The sequence below is a fragment of the Lampris incognitus genome, chromosome 1 (genome assembly GCF_029633865.1).
Source record: "Lampris incognitus isolate fLamInc1 chromosome 1, fLamInc1.hap2, whole genome shotgun sequence".
Classification (NCBI taxonomy): Eukaryota; Metazoa; Chordata; class Actinopteri; order Lampriformes; family Lampridae; genus Lampris; species Lampris incognitus.
Window position 1 is genome coordinate 22,932,734 of NC_079211.1, and position 22,033 is coordinate 22,954,766.

The window sequence follows — 22,033 nt, forward strand, 5'->3', positions numbered from 1 at the left end:
CACCAAGGAAGATTGCCTTATCACTTATTTTGGTCACTTTTATCTGGTGAGTAAAATAGGTTCTTTGGTCTTAATATGTGGGTAAGAATGCACTCACTGATTAGTAAAAAAATGATTTTCCTTTCCAGTCTTGGCAATGTCTATGGAAATGAAAGGGTCTATTCTGACAATATCACTCGCATTTTGGATCGACTGTTGGATGGTTATGACAACAGGCTGCGTCCTGGATCTGGAGGTGATGTTCACATTTCAAATCCTAAAACCATTTTCAATTCACTGGTAACAATGGATCAGCTGGTGCACGCCAAAACCATATCTTCGTTAACTAAATAAAGAGATACAAATAAATATGAGTATACATAACCATATTTAATCACACAGTTAATGTAGAAATTGTGTCAGTTTGCTCCAGTGAGTTCTTACTGCCACTGGATCTCAGCTACAACATGTTAACTATCATTGTGTATGTTGTGTATTGTAAAACGGTATTTGGCATTTTCTTTACAGAGGGTGTTACAGAAGTAAAAACGGACATCTTTGTCACTAGTTTCGGGCCTGTTTCAGATGTTGAAATGGTAAGATATTTAGCCTTGTAATGACAGGATTAAAAGGGTTTTTGTTGTTGCTTAGTTTATATACAGAATGTGTCTGCATACTGCCTGTGGAAGAGCACTGTGTTTCAGTTTCTACTGCCTGCCCGTCTCACAGGCAATCTGCCATCACACCTTCTAATGAGTTTTAATCTGTTTGATGAGCCCTATAACTGTGTCATTGTCGGCCTCTAAATCGATATGATGTTATGTCAGACAAAGCGAATGGTGTGATAGTTTTATTTATGACTCCATATAACATTATTCGTGATGAGTGGAGCATGATTACCTCATCTCATTTCACCATTCGTTTTCAATGGCTTTGGGGTGGAAATCAAAACAAAAGTTTATAATTGATAATTATTACCTACTATGGATGTAGAATTAACTGCACAGAAGAGGCCTTCCCTAACTATCCAACTCTGTGTCCAGGAATACACCATGGACATGTTCTTCCGTCAGATGTGGGTGGATGAGAGGCTGAAATTTGAGGGCCCTATTGAGATCCTTCGGCTGAACAACCGAATGGTGGATAAGATCTGGACACCTGACACTTTCTTCCGTGACTCCAGGAAATCCCTTGCCCATAACATGACCACGCCAAACAAGCTTTTCCGCATCATGCAGAACGGGACTGTCCTCTACACCATGAGGTAGACCTGGACACACTAGACTTCATACTGTATATATGACTTGCAGTTATTGTTTTCGTGACCTATTTTGTTGAAAACTTGCACACTCCAAGTTGCAAATCAAAGTTGTCAGTTTATCAATCATTTATTTTGATATTAAAGTTTAAAAACGTAGGGGCGTCTGAGTAGTGTAGCAGTCTATTCTGTTGCCTACCAACACGGGATCGCTGGTTTGAATCCCCGTGTTACCTCCCGCTTGGTCGGGCGTCCCTACAGACACAATTGGCCATGTCTGCGGGTGGGAAGCCGGATTTGGGTATGTGTCCTGGTCACTGCACTAGCACCTCCTCTAGTCGCTTGGGGCACCTGTTTTGGGGGGGAGGGGGAACTGAGGGGAATAGTGTGATCCTCCCACACGCTACGTCCACCTGGCGAAACTCCTCACTGTCAGGTGAAAAGAAGCGGCTGGCGACTCCACATGTATCGGGGGAGGCATGTGGTAGTCTGCAGCCCTCCCCGGATCGGCAGAGGGGGTGGAGCAGCGACCGGGACAGCTCAGAAAATAGGATAATTGGCCAAGTACAGTTGGGGAGTAAAAGGGGAAAAAGTGTGTTAATTGATATTAATGTCTGCTCTGCTTAGACTGACAATAAGTGCAGAGTGTCCAATGAGGCTCATGGACTTTCCTATGGACGGCCATACTTGTCCTCTCAGGTTTGGAAGCTGTGAGTACGAGAGATTTTAAGTTAACTATTGAGTATATGTTGACGAAAAGAAAAGCAGGATGTAAAAGAAAAGTGTCAAGTAGAAAATAGAAAAGAGAAAAAGTCAAGATTAATCGGTGTTTCTGGTCTCTGTGTACCTTCCAGGTATTCATAAATGCAATGCTGTGTTTGCAATTTTAGATGCGTACACCAACCGTGAAATTGTCTTCACCTGGAGGAAGGGACCGATAGCATCTGTCGACTGTCCCAAGGAGTCTATGAGTTTACTGCAGTATGATCTGGTGGGGCAGACGCTATCCAGTGAGGTTTTCAAGTCAAACACAGGTAAAGCTTATTGTTAGTCTCTCTGTACAAAACAAATGTCTTCCTATTTGAAAGACATTCTTGAAATGGAGACTGTGTACATTTAGCAATGCATCATATTCCTTACTCACATTAGAAATTGTGACAGACTTGAACTCTTTTAACTTGGAAAATAATGCATATGCACTGGCTTAACTTAATCAAGACAGATCTGGAAAATGAAATTTTCTCATGAGCAGGTGAATTTGAAAGTAGACGGTAGACCAAAAAGAAAGCCCTCTTCAAACCCAACAGTGTCCATTACTCCTCCGCAGTAGCTCAGGAGTCACTCTATATATAAGTGCACAGACTTCCTTCAGCGACCTTCTAAGATGCTTAAGTGGTCAAGCCTAATGCGGATAGTATGCCTTAACAAAAAAAAACAAAAAACAAAAAAAAGAACTGTAGGGTTTAAAGCCTCGTAAATGCACCAACAGAGAGAAGGGAGGGAGTCAGGGAGGAGAGTATTTTGTTTTTTGTTTTCTCTAGCAGGAAGAATGGCATTCATTCCCTTTGCTAGATGTAGCACCGTGGGGGTTGGGGGGGTGGTGAATCAAGCTCCCTACTTGAAACTCCTGAATGAACACAATTATTTTCTGATTGAAATAAGGAAAATTAAGATAGTAACATGAAAAACATAGACAAACAAAATCAGGAAAGAGAGAGATTCAAGATTCAAGAGATTTTTATTTTTCACATATACATACATACAGGTATGTATAGTGAAATGCTATTGCATCAAACTCCTGGGCAGTGCACAATGCAAGTACAAGTACAAGAAATTATGAAAGCTAAGCTATAAGCACAATATACCAGATAAAATATACCAAAATTAGCCAAAATATACAAGAAATATACAGAATATGCAAAAAAAAAGTAATCATGGTTTAGAGAACAGTGCAAAGTGACAACAGTATTTTCATCCTTATACATATATTGTCCTTCAGTCCTTCAGACTTTATCGTTTATTGTTCATAGTTCAAGGCTCTGATAGCCTGTGGGAGGAAACTCAATGCGTGATTTGTGGCAGCACAGGTGCTTGACTGATCGCAGCCACACAAACATTCCATTGTTGGGGTGATGGTGGTCCTTTACGATCCTCCTAGCTCTGCTTATGCACCTCCTGGAGTATAGGCTCTGCAGGGAGGGGAGTGCAGTACCTATAGTGCACTCAGCCGATTGCACAATCCTCTGCAGGGCCATCCTGTCCTGAGAGGAGCTGTTCCCGTACCATCCAGTTCAGCTCCTCAGGATGCTCTGCACTGCAGCAGAGTAGGATAGTAAGATGTCTGTGAATGTTCTCATTCATCCAGGTCATGGTTATCCAAAGGAGTTGAATCAAGTGCAACTGGACTTGGTATATATCCGTGAAGACGTTTTGCCTCTCATCCAAGAGGCTTCCTCAGTTCGTACCTTTCTGACTAGACCAAGCTAGTCTGACTAGCTTGGTCAGACTAGCAAGACTTTCTGTGAGACCTTACATTTCCTCAGCTCTCTGAGGTCATACAGGTGCTGTCTTGCCTTTGCTGTCACAGTGTCAATATGTGTAGTCCATGTTAAGTCCTCAGTAATGTGCACACCGAGGTACTTGAGGCTGCTCACCATCTCCACTGGAGTCCCGCAGGTTTACAATGGGGTAAAGTAACATCAACCCAAGCAGAAGAGTCAGAGGAGAGGCTACTATTTAAGTGTGATGCTCTTCCGCAAGCAAATATTTGAATGGGAAATTTTATTGGGTTAAATCAACCCTTCAAGGACTCCTCTTGGAAGACTGTGAGGTCAAATGTCCTGCTCTTTGCCGAAGACCTGGCTTTGCTGTCCCAATCAGAAGAAGGATTAAAACAAACGTTATTGCTTCTACTGACATATATTGGCAAAAGTTAGAAAAAATATGGGTGACTGAGCACTGTATAAAATTGCGTAAAACCAGTTAACAAGTCACGATTCTCCAATTACATATCACCATACTATTCACATTAAGGAAGAACCCCATATACCTCACCACTTTCACAAGACTCACAATAGTTCATTAGAGAAATTTAACATTTTACATGTCCCATTACTGACCTAAAGGTCATGATGAGCCTTCTTCTAGTTACAAAAAATCTTCAATTTCAATCCCTCATACTTGTTTTGTAAGGGATATTTAGATCTATAATAATGATAATAATAATAATAATAATACAGCCAATGACATTTGGAGACAGTGAAATCCAGGTGCCCCTTACCGAAGAGCCATAACATGTTGGTGAAGCAAAACCTCAGCAGAATAGCTTCATCTAGAGTTGTGCAAGTCTGTTAGACACATAAACGGAAATGCCTCCAACTCCACATTCAGGGCTTGGTTTACAACTTATGCTTACAACAAGAATAGAGTTTCAATGTCCTGAGGTCGTCTGGCCTTATCAGACCAATAACTTTTACACCACTAAGATTATTTTATATGATTTTGATCATAAGTCTGATGATTAAACAGACTTCTCAGAAATGCATGCCCTGGCCAAATAGAATGATACTGCCACTGGCAGATGGGTTAGATGGAGACAAAGAGCCCCTTTCTGCTGTCTTGTGAAACACACGAGGGAGTCCGAGACTTCAACAGGCCAGATATCACCGTAAAAGATTCAAACATGTCAGTTATTATCGCCAAAAGAAAAACACAGGTATGGTATTGAGGTAAAAATGAGTTAAACACTTTCAATCTGGCCATCCGGGTAGCATAGCAGTCTATTCCGTTGCCTACCAACGTGGGGATTGCAGGTTCTAATCCCTGTGTTACCCCCAGGTTGGTCAGGTTTCCCTGCCGACACAAAAAGACCTCCTCTGTTGCTCTCCCTGAGGTTTCTTCCTATTTCTTTTCCTCCCCGTTAAAGCCTTTTTTTATGGAGTTGTTCCTTATTCGATGCAAGGATCTAAGGACAGGATGTTGTGTTGCTGTAAAGCCCACTGAAGCAAATTTGTAATTTGTGATATTGGGCTATACAAATAAAATTGACTTGACAATTGGCCATGTCTGTGGGTGGGAAGCCGGATGTAGGTATGTGTCCTGGTCGCTGCACTAGCGCCTCCCCTGGTCGGTCAGGGTGCCTGCTTGGGGGGGGGACTGGGGGGAATAGCGTGATCCTCCAAAGTGCTACACCCCCCCTGGTGAAATTCTTCAATGTCAGGTGAAAAGAAGCAGCTGGTGATTCCACATGTATCGAAGGAAGCATATGGTAGTCTGCAGCCCTCCCTGGATCAGCAGAAGGGGTGGAGCAGCGACTGGGATGGCTCGGAGGAGTGGGGTAATTGGCCAAGTGCAATCGGGGAGAAAAGGGGGGGGGGACTTTCAATCTAGCAGAGCAGTTATTTAGCAAATGTCAAAAAACGTTTCCATGTCAAATGTCAACATCCATCCATCCATCCATCCATTATCCCAACTGCTTATCCTGCTCTCAGGGTCACGGGGATGCTGGAGTCTATCCCAGCAGTCATTGGGCGACAGGCGGAGAGACACCCTGGACAGGCCGCCAGGCCATCACATAGGGCTCACAAACACACATACACACATACACACACACACACACACACACACACACACACACACACACACACACACGCACACACATTCATACCTAGGGGCAATTTAGTATGGCCGATTCACCTGACCTACATGGCTTTGGAAGTCAGAAAATGCAAGTGCTGAAAAAAGTGCTGTTTGTTGAAAGAGCCCACAGCTCGTCTTTTCAGTTTCCTCATACTAACACTGTCTTGTATTGTAATGTGCTGAATTGATTTGTTGAAAGTAATTGCTATTGATTGTTGTCTGTTATATTATTCTTTACTTTATTGAATTTATCTATAAACCGTTATTGGTTAGTTTATTGTTATTCTGTTGACGTTTTGGCAGCATAAGTCCTCCTCCTGTCATGCCCATAGCATACACTCAAACTGAATTGTGGTTAATTTAGAAACAAAGAAAGAAAGAGGGAAACAGAATGTGTGTATTTCTTTGTGCATACTATGCACGCATGTTTTTGTGTCTGTGCATGTCTGCATGCATGTGTTTAGACAGTGCAGAGTGCTGTTATGCATCCTGACACTGCATGCTCTCATTCTCCTCCCCCTCTCTCCCACTCTTCCCAGCTTTCGTCCTCCTCCTCTTCACATATCCCCTTCTCCAATGTCTTTTACCCTGCCTCCTCCTCCTCTTTATTTCCCCTGCTGTCTCCCATTTTTGTTTCCTCCTCCTTTTTCCTCTGATGTACTGTCTCATGGTTTCGGGGGCTATTCGAGTGTGAACAGTGGTGGCTATAGATTTGTCAATAGCTGTATTATTTCAAGGTTAGGCAAGGGCAGCCCTGTTTTCATTAAAGCCACCCCCTTCAGGGACACTCTCCAGAACAGTGTTTGTCTTTCAGGTCACTACTCAGTGCAGGTGGTCCATTTCCACCTACAGAGGAAGCTGGGCTACTACCTCATCCAGACGTACGTCCCCCTTATCATGGTAGTGGTGCTGTCACAAGTCTCCTTCTGGATCAACAAGGAGTCTGTTCCTGCTCGCACAGTGGCTGGTATATGCTGCTGCCCCTCCCCTCATCTCTTCCCTGTCCCCTCCTTTGAAACACTATCTGTTGGTTGACATTGTGAACACTGTTTCAGGACTTAATGTTACTATCAACATGATGGCTCCTTATTTAGCATATTATTTGGGATTTTAGAAAGTATCCTTGACCTTGCATGTGTGGGTTTTGTCTTTGTTTCATGTACCGTACGTCAGCAAAAGGTCATTGACATTATTGGCTCTCCATCAGGAATTACCACTGTGCTGACCATGACTACATTAAGCATCAGTGCACGCCAGTCCCTCCCCAAGGTGGCCTATGCAACCGCCATGGATTGGTTCATCGCTGTGTGTTTTGCATTTGTGGCCTCAGCTCTCATTGAGTTTGCAGCGGTAAACTACTTTGCCACACGTCAGGCCCACCGTCTGAAGAAGCAGAAAGCCATACAAAAAAGGCTTGAGATGCTGGCCTGCGGCAGTGATGATGATGAGGAGGGAGCTGTTTTGGTGAGCAGCACAGTACACATAGATACAGTTAGGTAAATTCCAACAACAGGATATCAGTGGTCAATGGACTAGGCATTTAACTATGCACATTGTATGCTACTGCTTTCAGTTACTGTCATGGCTCCTTTCTGTAAATTTGATTCAGTGACTCTGTCCTCATACAGCCTTCACTTATATTTATTTGGGGATGCAAAATGGTGCAAGTTAAACCAACATACACAGAAATGTCAGTATGTTGGGTTCCCCTCCCCCTTTTCCCCCCAATTGTATACGGCCAATTACCCCTCTTTTCTGAGCCATCCCGGTCACTGCTCCACCCCATCTGCTGATCCGGGGAGGGCTGCAGATTACCACATGCCTCCTCCGATACATGTGGAGTTGCCAGCCACTTCTTTTCACCTGACAGTGAGGAGCTTTGACAGGGGGACATAGCGTGTGAGAAGATCACACTATTCTCCCCCCAGTTCCCCCTCCCCCTGAGCAGGCGCCCCGACCGACCAGAGGAGGCGCTAGTGCAGTGACCAGGACATATACCCACATCCGGCTTCCCAACCGCAGACACGGCCAATTGTGTTTGTAGGGATGCCAAACCAAGGCGGTTTGGCATCCCCCTGCAATCCCCGTGTTGATAGGCAACAGAATAGACCGCTACACTACCCGAACACCTCGTCCAGCCTTAACTTATATTTATTTGGGGATGCAAAATGGTGCAAGTTAAAGCAACATTCACAGAAATGTCAGTATGTTTTAATGTAGTTTTGTACAGCACCTTAGTATTCTGGTATCCCCCAGAGTTGCAGAATGTTTGATGCGGTTATATTGATGAAAGATAAATGTGATCAAGGTGCTTAAACATTACGATTCAATTAAAAAGAACTACACCATGGTAAAAATTATTATTTTTCAAGCGTTGCCAAGTAATCATCCTCGCTCTTCTTGTTCAAGTGCACATTGAAGAGTAATATGTACAGTTGGAGCGCTCTCATCTCACTGTGGCGGTAGCTTTATGCTTCATGCTAATATAGTGAGCCACTGTAGCGCCCCCCCCCCCCTGGGATCCATCTCACGTGTAGGGCTCATGGTTAGAGGCTTTAAAAATAGCCTCAGTGCGAGAATAGAGCAGAACTACGGCACTCGTCACTACATAATCTCCGACTTCCTGTGGGCATTTGACAGACTACCTGCTGTGCTCTATAAGGGCTGTTGCCACAATCCATTTGAAAGAGGTCCCATGGGTGCCAACATCACCTGGAGCCTTGTGTAAATGAAATCTATGTGCCAGTGGTAAATCCATAACCAGCATGTGATGAACAGAGATACATGTAATTACTTTCTGTGATGGAATGATAGTAGAGAATCCCCTGGATTTTCCAATCAGTCCTGGCAGTGTTCACCCTTCATATCCCCATTCACATCATATATTCTCATTCTACTCCCAAATCCCTCCTATCTGCCTCCTCCTGTGAAACTCCTTATACGTATATATAGTATATGTGTGTGTGTGTGTGTGTGTGTGTGTGTGTGTGTGTGTGTGTGTGTGTGTGTATGTGTGTATATATGAACGTATATATATATGTACATATATATGTATATATATGTATATGTATATATATGTATCAACACGGATACAGGAAAAAAGATTTTAATGCTATGTGTATACGTATATATATGTGTGTGTGTGTGTGTGTGTGTGTGTGTGTGTGTGTGTGTGTGTGTGTGTGTGTGTGTGTGTGTGTGTGTGGAAATGTATGTATGTATACACACACACAAAAAGATTGGGTGGAGTTTATATATAGTATATATATATATATATATATAAACTCCACCCAATCTCTTTCTGGATCCCTCCAAATCGATTCACTTGTGCCTCCTTCTTTCCCAACCCTACCCCACTCTTCTTCTCTCCCATCCCAGTCAAACAGTAGCCCCCAGGAGGGCCTGAAGAGGAGGAACCACTCGCTATGCCGCAGTGATCTGGGGGATATTCCACCGGTGCCAATCTTCCTCCAGCAAGGCTCGGCAGTTCCCCCTATACCCCAGCTGGCCGGCACCAGCCCCATAGACATGTATGCCCGTATTCTCTTCCCCTTGGCCTTTGCGCTCTTCAATCTAGTCTACTGGTACATCTACCTGAGCAAGAACACTATGGAGGGGCCCAGGTATGTTCATCACATGTAAATAACATATGTGTGAAAGCAAAGAAATGGTGGAGAAATTCAGGCAAAGAGGCATGGAGAAGCTCAGCAAGCACACACACACACACACACACACACACACACACACACACACACACACACACACACACACACACACACACACACACACACACACACACACACACACACACAATTTATATCAATATATTTTTCTTCCAATCCAGGCTGGTGCTGTTGCATACAAATTATGGTATTAGGGCTTTCGTCCATATCAAAATCTCACGAGCAACTCTCTCCTTTGGAATGTCTTCACTGTTTTTGGTCGCGTCCAGTAAGAAAGCGGATCTGAAAAAACAAAACATCAACATCTAGGCGTCCGGGTAGCGTAGCGGTCTATTCCCTTGCTTACCAACACGGGCATCTCAGGTTCGAATCCTCGTGTTACCTCCGGCTTGGTCGGGCGTCTCTACAGACACAGTAGGCTCAGTGCATTCATGTCGCGCTGCTTAACTTCTGGGTGTGTCTGTTTGCATAAGAACTTCCGGTACAGCCGGATACTTACGTTCTACTGAATCATTAGTTAGCTGCTAACGTATCCCTCCGAAATCTTAATTTTGTCCGAAAAATCAATGAATCAAACAGGGCAAAAAGGGGCGTTCAAGTATCAATGCCGTGAATCAGACTCCACTGAACACTACCGTGTGCCACAGTGTGCGAATTTCGGTCATCTAAATCATGCCTTCAAATACTGACTCTGTCTTTTCGTCATTGTTTGGGGATGTAGAAGAATGAGGGAAGGAAAAATAACATATGTGAGGGCTTCGCAATTGTCAGTCATTCGTTTTCCCCCCCAAAATTCTCATTTAGACTAGGATGAGCACACACAGTACACGAGAAAATACAATTACAGTTTTTCTCAGTTGCTTAAATCCAATTCCTGAAACTGTCAACATTCTCAAAACTATTAAGCGCAATCCCTTGAACAGTTAAATTGTTTAGCACAACACTAAACTTTACCTGCAAAAGCCCCCAATACAGTCAAAATGTAAATTCATGTTTCAAAATTGAATAAATTTGTCAATAGATTATAACAGTATCACCACATGGAAATGTGTCTTCATCATTACATAAATATAGATAGGCAATATGCAAAGTATCAGCATCATTATGACATGATCAACCCTGAATGTATTTTCTTTTACCTTATATGACAAAGACCTGATGATCACAAAATTACTGTTATTAGTCTCTGGACTACTGTGTCTAGTGTTGTTAGTGTTGTTGTAAGATTGTTTCAAACACAAAAATTATTCAAAAGTATATTACAGTATTCAAAAAAGTGTTTACGAAGTCATGTAAGGTTAAAAGAAATACTGTAAAGATACTTTAAATTCGACTTTAGCATCTCACTGGTGATCCAGTCTCTCCTCTGTTTGGCCACAACATTTCATTCACATCAAGGTGTCATTGTACTGAAAATTTGTGATTTTGAATGTAGCTATAATTTAGCAACATTAGCTGACTAATAAAAACAAATTAGCAAGGTAACGTTAGTTGCAAGGCAGCCAGCTAACATTAGTTAGCTAGCTAGCGCTAGCATAATTCTAATGATGCCGTTACTTACCCTCGTAGTTGTCGGAGTAGCTCGAAATATACATCTTAAACCCCTTTTCTTTTTTGCTCATCTGAGCTACCGAGGAAGCACTCGCGATGCGATGTACATCGTTGACCGTGATTTTAGGGAGGTCCTGCAAACAGTGAGTGTACAACAAAGCCACCTCTTCTCTCAACAAACCAGACCGGAAGTTCTTGTGCAAGTACTCGTACGTGGGAAGTCGAACGGCGCCATCTTACGCACCCAGGCTATAGGTCGTATCTGCGGGAGGGAAGCCGGATGTGAGTATGTGTCCTGGTCGCTGCACCAGCGCCTCCTCTGGTCGGTCAGGGAACCTGTTCAGGGGGGAGGAGGAACTGGGGGGAATAGCGTGATCCTCCCACGCGCTGCGTCCCCCTGGCGAAACTCCTCACTGTCAGGTGAAAAGGAGCGGCTGGCGACTCCACATGTATTTGAGGAGGCATGTGGTAGTCTGCAGCCCTCCCCGGATCGGCAGAGGGGGTGGAGCAGCGACCGGGACGGCTCTGAAAATAGGGTAATTGGTCGAGTACAATTGGGGCGAGAAAAAAAGGCGGGGGGGGACCCCCATCTATGCAAGGCTTGAGTATCCTTGGGTGTTGTATGGACGACATTTTGACTGTGGACTAAGGGGGGGGGGGTGTCATAAATGTTTCTGCCATTCACAAGAAGCCACAAACCTGTGTTATTCTGCTCGGCTGTAATTATAATGGCTTCAGTGGAACAATAACTACCCACACTTTTTTTGTCAAAGACTTTTATCTAGGCAGTAAAGACATCAATAATTTCTCATGCTGAAACAGCCCCAGGAGTTGTAGACAGAAAAAAGCGAATGATGTTAGGTGGTGTTGCTGCTGCATGGAAGCTAGCTGTGTGATTTTTTTTTTTACACACTCATAGATTTGCAATAAAGAAAGGCCGGGTGCTCCGTTAATTTGTGAAGAAATAATGTGCATCACACACACCCTCCTTTTATTTTTTTTACAAGGTTTACCTGAGGGTTGGCAAAATCCCAGCTACTTTAATGATAACACTGTCTCTCCACGGGGAGTGATTTTCATTGCCAAAGAAACCACCATTTACATTGTACATTAACCACATGAAAAACAACTATTCACTTTCCCCCTTATAACCGAGCCACTAATAGAACACAAAGCTCCGTGTCTGAGAGAGAGAGAGAGAGAGAGAGAGAGAGAGAGAGAGAGAGAGAGAGAGAGAGAGAGAGAGAGAGAGAGAGAGAGAGAGAGAGAGAGAGAGAGAAGAGAGGGATCTGTTACATGATACTAAGGAGTGCAAATCTGCTCATCATGGTTCTGATGTTCTTGTCAGAGAATTTTTAGCATTGTTTTGTTTACGATGTTGTGCAAAAAGATAACGAGAGAGACAGGATGGAAAGCCTTTAGAAGAGCTGTATCATATCTTCTGGATTTTTTTGCACATTTTTACTACATCTCTGACTTTGCAATTCTGAATCATAGAGGATGGAGAGCAGGGCGGCGGTGTTACTTGTGCAATTCTGTGAAAAAAGTGTGTCTGAATGTTAACGGCCAAAACCCCCCCCAAAAAAACAGAACAGGAGTTTCAGTGTCTCCCTCACAGTCTGGTCGTCCTCTGCTGTATTCTCTTGCAGAGACATGGATACACCCTCTTAGAGGCAGAAGGACCTCACTGGGCATGTGCCATTAGAGAGACCTTCAGCATTCATTCAACCCCTCGCTCTGTGTGCAGGCGCTCTGCATTGGCTCCGCTTTCGTCTGACAGAGGAAATGAATCAGAAACTCATTTATTCTCCTGTCGCATATCTATTCATTTCACAGACTGTGACCACTGCCCACTCGTGTTTCAATCAGCCGCTGAAGAGCTGCCCTTCACAGGCCTCACTTTAAACCTGCTGCATACACAACTTATGCGGCCCTGGAGGCACACACCGCACATATAGACACACGCAAATGCGTGTATGTACATTTGAACAGCAACACGCACGCACACACACACACACACACACACACACACACACACACACACACACACACACACACACACACACACACACACACACACACACACACACACACACACACAGAGAAATATATACATGCACACAGGAAACACATCAAAAAAGAAGTGGATGATATAATCTATGATGTCTGTAACTGGTGGTGATGCAACAGTGAACCAACGCTCTCAGAAGCCTGCCCCCTACAGAAGCATTGCTCCCACTACAACAAGATCAAAGGCAATTGAGAAGAAGCTTGTATCCCTCCTTGCAGCTTCGAAATGTGCTCAACCTGAGCAAATGAATTGCGGGCTTGTGTTTTGCATCCCACCACTCGGCTCCGGCCATGACATCTGAGTTCCGCCGCAGCAAGACCTCAGCAAAACGTTGCACGGAGAAGTGTTATAAGTTATCATCATGCTCCTTTTATTTTGTATTTTTCCATGTAAGTTGCTTGGTTGTTTGTCACAGGGGCTCTTGTGCGTTCTCCTACTCGTAAACGGCTAGCAGTACATTGTTGGTACCGTTAAAAAAAAACTATTTCTGACGATTAAACTATTTGCAGGAAAATTTGACCTTGCCCTATTTTTCCATAACACGGATTGAAGAATAAACTGAGGTTAAAAAATGATTTACTTGTCCTTCGTTGTCCTCCTGATGTGTGGATATATCTTCTTCGTTATACTCACACACCCACTTGTCCCTTTAATTTTTTCCTCTGCAATGGAAACTGCTCATCCACCATCATCAGCCTCCACTCTTTGATCTGGTGGCCGATGCGCGCATGCGCCCCTCATTGGGCTCTCTGCGCCGTCTGGAGTAAGTTGGATGTGCCTTTCTCCTCACTCGCATCCCGAAACCGCCTCAAAACTGTTGCGATGGGGAGGATCAGCAAACATCTATTTGGGATTTTGACCTTTCCTTTATTAGTGACTTTTGCCAATGCTCAAAGGTAAAGACGTTTGATTCATTATCTTCAATGTTGCATGTCATCTGGAATGTTGCGCGTGCTTGGCATGTGTTATTAATAAGATATATATAATAAACCACATTTCCCCCCTCCCCCCCCCCCACCCACCCCCAGCATCAAGGATATCAAAGATCCGAGCAATATGCCTCTGGTAAAAGACACAGTGGACAGACTGATGAAAGGATACGACATTCGGTTGAGGCCAGATTTCGGAGGTAAAACAAGCTAATTGAAACTGAAAGCCGTGTTTTCCAGCCGCTATGTGACGTCCGATGCATGTTTAATGAATCGCAAAAAAATCCGTCTCAACAATTTACACGACTGATAACACACAGCCAAATAAAGGAAGAAGAAGAAGAATAAAAAGGCTTTTCCAGTTAGAATAAAAAAAACATTATGTGTCTGAGTTGGCTCCAAAATGACCGATGCCAATTCACAGACAGCCTATTTTATGGGCTCGGTAGTAACGCAGTTAACCCCCCCGGTTTGTTTCAGCCTGTGTAACAGAAAATATGCCAATAAGCATGTTAGCGTATAGGTGGAACATGAGCAGCAAGTAGGCGCGCTTCATGAAATCGTTAAGATCACACGACGAGACTCTTCGTATCTCATACTAACGCCTCTTTCCTTCACAGGTGCGCCAGTGGCCGTGGGAATGAATATAGACATAGCCAGCATAGACATGGTATCTGAAGTAAATATGGTAGGTACATCCTAATAATTATTGTTTTTTTCTTCCATCCCGCTTAATGATTCCAATTACGCATGGAATTCAACAGAGGTGGCCTGCACTCATAACGAATGGTGATCACTGTATGCAGAGCTCCGTCGCAACATGAGCCGAGTATGAAGGAATCGTTTTGGGTTTTTTTGTTTTTTTCTCTCCTAGTTTTAATAACTGTGTTGTACAAAAATCTACCGTCGCTCTCCGCCTCAGCCTCCTGTGTTCAGCCCTGGTGTGTTTGTTGGCTGCATTTGAATTCAAACCACACGCTCACTGGCGCACCACCAGTACGCACATGCACGGCGAGCCGTGCACCTCTCGCTCGCGGTCTGTGCCATGTGTCGAGCATTGCTGCTATAATTTGGTTGACATGTCCCCGTGCAAATACGTGTGGGTTTAATATGAATGTGTAATAAATGTATTTTTTATATATATATATATATAGATCTGTATAGATCTATGTATATATATATATATATAGATCTGTATAGATCTATGTATATATATATATATTCCGATCGCTACTATATATCTATAGCTATATATATAGCTATAGATAGATATCTATACATAGATATATAGATATAGATATGCATCAAGGTGATTTTTCCTGCTTTAGAAAAAAAAAGGTCCACAGCCTGGCCTAATTCAGTGGAGAGGCTCGTCTTCATCTTCATCATCATCACCTTCTACGTAAATGATCTTCCCCCTTGTCCACTATTGAGCGATGACGTCAATAATTTGGTACTATTACATGTGTGGTCATAGAAACCGATACGACCCAAACGCCGTGCGTGCGTGCGTGTGTGTGTGCGTGTGTGTGTGTGTGTGTGTGTGTGTGGTGAGTTGGAGAGGACAGGGGAAAAGTTCACCCCATGCAAGAGCACCACCTATTGATCGGTATGACAGCTGGGCCTACCGCAATCCTCGGGAAAATTCATGGCGTTGACGCTGAGTTGTTATGCTGGTTATCTTTTTTTTGGGGGGGGGGGTTGTAACTTGTCCATGGATTTCTCCATCGTCTCAACAATATGTAGAGGACAGTCTTGTTCAGGGAATAGAGAGATCCTTCCAAAGCAGTGTCTCCATGGAGCAAGACAGCAGAGATGTTACGTAACAGCATCAATCTATATAGTTTGCCAGTGGGGATTGAAGGAGATGTGTTCTTTGACTAATTGATTCTTATTTAACTTAACACCTCATGAATATAGAACACACATTGACCAATTATATCTGTTAGGCTCTCTTTTGGCAGCAGCTGTTTGGTTGGTTGTCTGATGGTCGAATGATTTTTGAAGCACTACAAAATAGCCCAAGCGATGTTGCATTAAGTAATAAACACACTGAATGGTCAAGGGAATATCTTTGCAGCCAGGCTGGCGGACCTTCAGGGTCTGGGGTTGTTTGATATGGGCTTGTTTCATTTACCTCTCTCCTCCATCCTTCATTCCACCGCTTTGACCCTGGGCTCAGTATTCATATCATTCACCTCCATCTCTCGCTCCAAAAGGATTTTTCTTATTTCAGAACTTTAAATCTATGCAAGCATTCATCTGGAAACAAAAAAACAAACAAACAACACGTTCATACAGCCGCGTGTGTGTAGCAAAACTGTGCACGAGCAGTGAATGAGGACCGGACTGACGTCACGTAAACTAACACCCTATAGCCATGGGAGCGTCCATCTCGCCCGTTTCTCAGACGGGAATTCTGCCAGCCGGAAACGGAAGAGGTGTGCCTCTTAACGCGGTGGACGCATCTTAAACGCAAAGCGAAGAACTCCAGCACCTCGGTGGACTGGTGTCCCACACACTGCCATGAGTCACCTGACGACTTCAGACGCCAGGTCGGAGGAAGCTCCTCAGCCATAGGCTTCTCCAAATCTTTGCGACAACACTCCATCCATCCATCCATCCATCCATCCATCCATCCATCCATCCATCCATCCACCCACACCGTCTTCATGTCCAGCTCTCTTCGGTACAAAAAAAGGATATCAGCAGCTTGACAAGATTGATGTTACAAAATCAATAACATCACTGTGCACCATGACCACCGGGATGGAGTTGGTGACCTGTGCTCAGGGCTGCTTTGATCTACCTCATCAGGGCAGTCTCTTTGAAGATTTAAGTATTGAGAGAGGGGGGGTAGAGTGTGAGTGGTGGGAGGGAAGAAGAAGCAAGAAAACTTTTTAAGGAGACTAGCAAGAGGGGATGTTGCAGGACTTCAAAAGAAAAAACGCCCGACCAAAAACGGCGGTCAACAACAAATTCAATTCCTTGCCGTTCCACCAAACACCAGATAGTCCAGTTTCTGTCCTCCTGAACACACCCACCTGATTCATACCTGCTTCTTCCAGCAAGGCACCTGATAAAGGCTGAATCTTGGCGTCAGCCACCGATGCGAGACGTGCTCCCCGTTAGAACTGACAGAAGATATCTGATTCTAAGTCTGCATTTGTGGGCAGACCTGCCATACGATAAGTGCCATCATAGAGGTGAGTGGGTTTGGGCTGTAGACAGCTGCATTCCCCCTCTAATTAGAGGAGATAAAAAATGCCTCTGGTGCAGGAAGAGCTCTGCGTTTTAGTCAGGGCTGATTGAAGCCGTTGTGGCATTTTTCTCCTATATGAGGTTTGTGCTAATGTGAAGGATGAGCGGTTAAGGTTAAGGCAGCTGAGTGGCATGTGTGTTGTGTAGGTGATAGGTGTTGCAGAGGGCCATGTTATGTTCTGGAGTCCAGCACAGAAACCTACTATAATATTTCACGTGCTTTGTTGTTGTTTGTCACATTACGATAGAGACACTATAGTATTTCAGCAACGTAGAAGGTGTTCCTATAGTATTACTATAGAACTGCCATAGCACGTGACTATAATGTCTGTAGAGTAACGGGATGAAAAAACTACAGGAAATATTGTAAGTCGTTTTCTATTTTCTTATGGTTTTACCACGGTCCATTTCTGCACAGGGCTGCTCTTCCATCGTAGTGTATTGCATGTGTATTTAGAAGATAACCAGCATCGGCGTGTGACATTGTATTGTACTAGCGGACTGCTGTGTGTCCCATGTGCAGTCCCTCGCCCGTTCAGCGGAGGTTGCCTGTGCCTGTGGAGGCAAAGGTCAGTCGTGTTGTTGGGCAATGAAAATTTGCGGGTCAGCCACCACCGTGGTTGGTAGTCTTGTGTCCGTGACATTACCAATGTGCTATTTTGAGCGGGAAAATCTCCGAGTCCGAGGTGCAACCACGCATCCTGGCTGGGTGGACAGTGCTGACTCACTGGGGTCAGTGCAAAATGTAACACAGATGCGATATCTTGACCAAGAGTCTCTTTCTCGCTCTCGCTCTCGCTCTCTCTCTCTCGTTTTTTTTTTTTTTGGTCTTTTGTAACACCCTCTCACCCCTCACCCCACTCTTCCGTCTTTTGCCCGTAGCCCTGCTCCATCACTCATCTCCTCAAATGTATTTGTTGACACGTGCTGTTTTTGCACAGTGCCGTTTTGGTCTTTCTGACGACACATCCGGGAGCTAAACCCACGTTGTGATGCGTTACAAATCTGTACATAGTCGCTACAGTTGAGTCGATAGAACTTGGGCTCCGTTGCACGCGACGATACCGCACGGTCGTTACAGTATGGCGCCCAGGTCGAGCAGAAGGATGCAAAGTGGCTATTGAGGCTGGGATACGGAGTGAGGCAAATGAGGGGTGTTTTCACTCCACGTCGTTTCCCTCATTCGACATGTTGATTACATGTAAAATACCCGCGGTTGGTTGCTGTTTAGAGGAATTGCCTGTACTATGATAATCTTCTGTGGCTGTTAATAAGCTGGCTGTGAATTAAAAGATTTAAACAAACCATCTGTGGTGGCTTCTGGGACTGAGAAATTAGTGGGGCGTGAACGTTCCCTTTTATGATGATCATTATCCTGGCAAGCATTCATGTCTTTACATGAGTAAGGGATATGGCCATCAGATAACGGGAGCTGATGACCAGAGGAGAAACCCTGGCCCGTCTTTATCTCTGTGAATTAGCAACCATTTTCATTGTGTTTGTCCAAACCGATCCTGTTCCATTTTATTTTCATCTTGTGGAAAATAAGCTCGTGTTATTTTTACTCATTGTTGCTATGACAACACAGCCTTTTCGGTGAATCGGGGGAAGTCAAGAAAAGGAAAATCAGGTTCTTTTTTTAGGGACTTTTTCCATTTCAAGGTTTTTGAGCATCCAGGGCCCCAAGTTAAGGATGTTCTCTCTTAAAAGTTCCTTTGTCAGTTATCCGTAGATTTGAGGTGTTTTCCCTTTTATCGAGAAGGGGGAGGGTTGATTTTCACCATGGCCTTCATTTAAAGTTATTTTCATAAACATTATTCCCATTAACACAGGACTCTGTAACATTTGAAATGCTAATCCCGTGTTACCTTATACTGTGAGTGTATTTCTCAGTCCAGAGAGGTACACGCTTCGGATTTTATTGAATAAAAACAGCGACATAGTCACATCTTTAGACATTTTTTCCACCATTTCAGTGTTTAAAGACAGTGTAGAGCCGAAGGAACGGAGAAGACCGTAGGTTCACACTTTAGCCGTGTAGGCAACTTTCTTTAATCAACGGTAAATCAGAGAGACAACAAAACCACAGCTCGACCGAGCGGAGGCGGCAAGAATTATCAGAAAACTGGCTGAACAACCATAACTTAACCCTGCGTTAACCTGCCAGGGCAACCCTGACTTAACCCTTAGTTCCTGGGGTGAATTCTATCCCCAATACGTGTCCACCACATGAGCCCCCCCAGAATTCGCCCTAGTAATCGAAGTCAGGCAGGCGCGGGGAGACGACAGGCCGTCCGCAGCGGCTCCGGGTAACAGGGACCGGAGTGTCTCTGGGAGGCATTGACGCGGGCCTGTGGAGGTCGGCCTGAGGAGCAGAAGAGGCAGCGCGGGCCTCCACGGGGGGAGGAGGCAGAGCCGGGGAACGACCGCGACGAGGAGGTTGGGCTAACTCCAACGGCTGCGTCAAGTCCAGGTGTGCGGGTTTAACTCGGTCCACTGAAACATGCTCGGTCGTGCCCCCAAAATCCACCACCAGGTGCTTAGTTCCCCGTTCCAGGACGCGGAAGGGGCCGTCATAAGGGGGTTGCAGAGGGGGGCGGTGTGCGTCGTGACGGATGAACACGTAGTCCGCTGACTGCAGACCTGGGGGTACCTGGGACACCGGAACGCCGTGTTGGGCGGTAGGGACGGGTGTGAAAGCTCTGACCCCGTCCAGCAAGGAGGCTCGTTGGTCCACAGCTGACCAGGGACGCGTTGCGTTGGGCATGAAATCGCCTGGGACTCGCAGCGGCGTGCCGTACATCAGCTCCGCAGAGGAGGCTTGTAGGTCTTCCTTCGGGGCGGTCCGCAGGCCCAGCATGACCCATGGGAGCTTGTCGACACAGTTGCAGTCCTTGAGAGTAGCCCGAAGCGCAGCCTTCATGGACCGGTGGACATAGGCCGTTCGCCTGAGGGTGGTAGGCGGTAGTGCGGTGAAGCTTGACGCCCAGAGCCTCACCCACAGCATTCCATAACTCTGAGGTAAACTGTGGCCCGCGGTCAGATGAAAGGTCGGAAGGCGTACCGAAACGTGAGACCCACGACCCAATAAAAGCCCGGGCCACATCAGCAGACGTCGTGGATGCCAGGGGAACAGCTTCAGGCCAGCGCGTAGTCCTGTCCACCACAGTGAAGAGGTAGGTGAACCCATGGGAGGGGGGTAGGGGACCAACCAGGTCGACGTGGACATGGTCAAATCGTCTCTCCGGCACTGCGAAGCGTTCCTGGGGCGCCTTAATGTGGCGGTGTATCTTAGCCCGCTGACAGGCAACACACGAGTCGGCCCACGCTTTCACGTCTCTCTTAAGTCCCTCCCACACAAATTTAGCAGAGGTCAGGCGCACGGATGGCTTACCGCCTGGATGAGAGAGGCCGTGCACAGCTTCAAACACGGGGCGTCTCCAGCTGTCCGGGACGATGGGCCTGGGCTGTCCTGTGGAGACGTCACACAGGAGGGTGACACCTGTGTCGCTGAAAGGAACGTCCTGCAGGCGGAGCCCCGTGTCGGAGGTCCGGAGACGGAGGATGCTCGGGTCCGTGGCCTGGTCAGCGGCCATCTGTGCATAGTCCAGGCCTAGGTGGACCGCTCCAATCACTGCCCTAGAGAGGCAGTCAGCTACCTGGTTAGACTTACCAGCGACGTGCTGGATATCGGTAGTGAATTCCGAAATGTAGGAGAGTTGTCGCTGCTGGCGAGCGGACCATGGCTCGGCCATCTTGGATATGGCAAACGTGAGGGGCTTGTGGTCCACGTACACAGTAAACTCGCGGCCCTCTAGCAGGAACCGGAAATGCCGGACGGCGAGCCAGAGACCGAGGAGTTCCCTGTCAAAAGTACTATACTTGCGCTCTCGGGGTGTAAGCTGGCGACTGAAAAAGGCCAAAGGCTGCCAAGCCCCCCCCCCACCCACTGCTCGTGAACCGCACCAACAGCATAGTCCGATGCATCCGTGGTTATGGAAATAGGCGCTGTAGGTGAAGGATGCGCTAGCAGGGTAGCCTGGGAGAGCGCAGCGTTAGTCTCGGTGAACGCACGGTCCCGCTCTGCTGTCCAGTCGACCGCCTGGTTGGGGGACTTGCCTTTCAGCGCCTCGTACAGTGGCCGGATGATAAAGGCGGCTCGGGGAACGAAGCGGTGGTAGAATCTCACCATCCCGATGAACTCCCTGAGCGCACGAGCTGTTTGGGGGCGCGGAAAGGCCGCCACCGCTTCCACCTTTGAGGGCAGGGGGACCGCCCCGTCCCCAGTGATGCGGTGCCCGAGGAAATCAATGGCCGTCAGCCCGAACCGGCACTTCGCCAGGTTGACGATCAGCCCATGCTGGCTGAGGCGTGTGAAGAGGGCGTGAAGATGGGACAGGTGTTCTTCCTCGGAGGCGCTGGCGATGAGTATGTCGTCCAAATACACTAAGATGAAAGGAAGGCCACGGAGCACTGAATCCATCAGCCGCTGAAAGGACTGGGCCGCGTTTTTGAGTCCAAATGGCATTCGTAGGAATTCAAATAGGCCGAATGGGGTAGTCACCGCTGTCTTGGGGATGTCCGAGGGGTGCACGGGAACTTGATGATAACCACGGACCAGGTCGACTTTTGAGAAGACGCGTTTGCCAGACAGGTTTGCAGA

General features: G+C 45.9%; 2 protein-coding genes across 4 annotated transcripts in view; both read left to right on the forward strand.

Annotated features, from left to right (window-relative positions):
• Positions 1-87: 87 nt before the first annotated feature.
• Positions 88-12,871, forward strand: gabra6a (gamma-aminobutyric acid type A receptor subunit alpha6a). The gene is made up of 9 exons (XM_056295110.1): positions 88-235; positions 508-575; positions 1,023-1,243; positions 1,865-1,947; positions 2,128-2,271; positions 6,690-6,842; positions 7,083-7,339; positions 9,254-9,498; positions 12,759-12,871. The coding sequence occupies exons 1-9, from the start codon at positions 88-90 to the stop codon at positions 12,778-12,780; spliced, it is 1,341 nt and encodes a 446-aa protein (XP_056151085.1). The 3' UTR covers positions 12,781-12,871.
• Positions 12,872-14,002: 1,131 nt separating this feature from the next.
• The window catches only part of gabrb2a (gamma-aminobutyric acid type A receptor subunit beta2a), a 42,940-nt gene continuing 34,909 nt past the window's right edge, over positions 14,003-22,033 (forward strand). For all 3 annotated transcript variants that reach the window (XM_056295082.1, XM_056295090.1, XM_056295098.1), the window contains exons 1-3: positions 14,003-14,076; positions 14,209-14,309; positions 14,730-14,797. In XM_056295082.1, coding sequence (XP_056151057.1) covers positions 14,003-14,076; positions 14,209-14,309; positions 14,730-14,797 — 243 coding nt within the window. The remainder of the gene's footprint in view (positions 14,077-14,208; positions 14,310-14,729; positions 14,798-22,033) is intronic.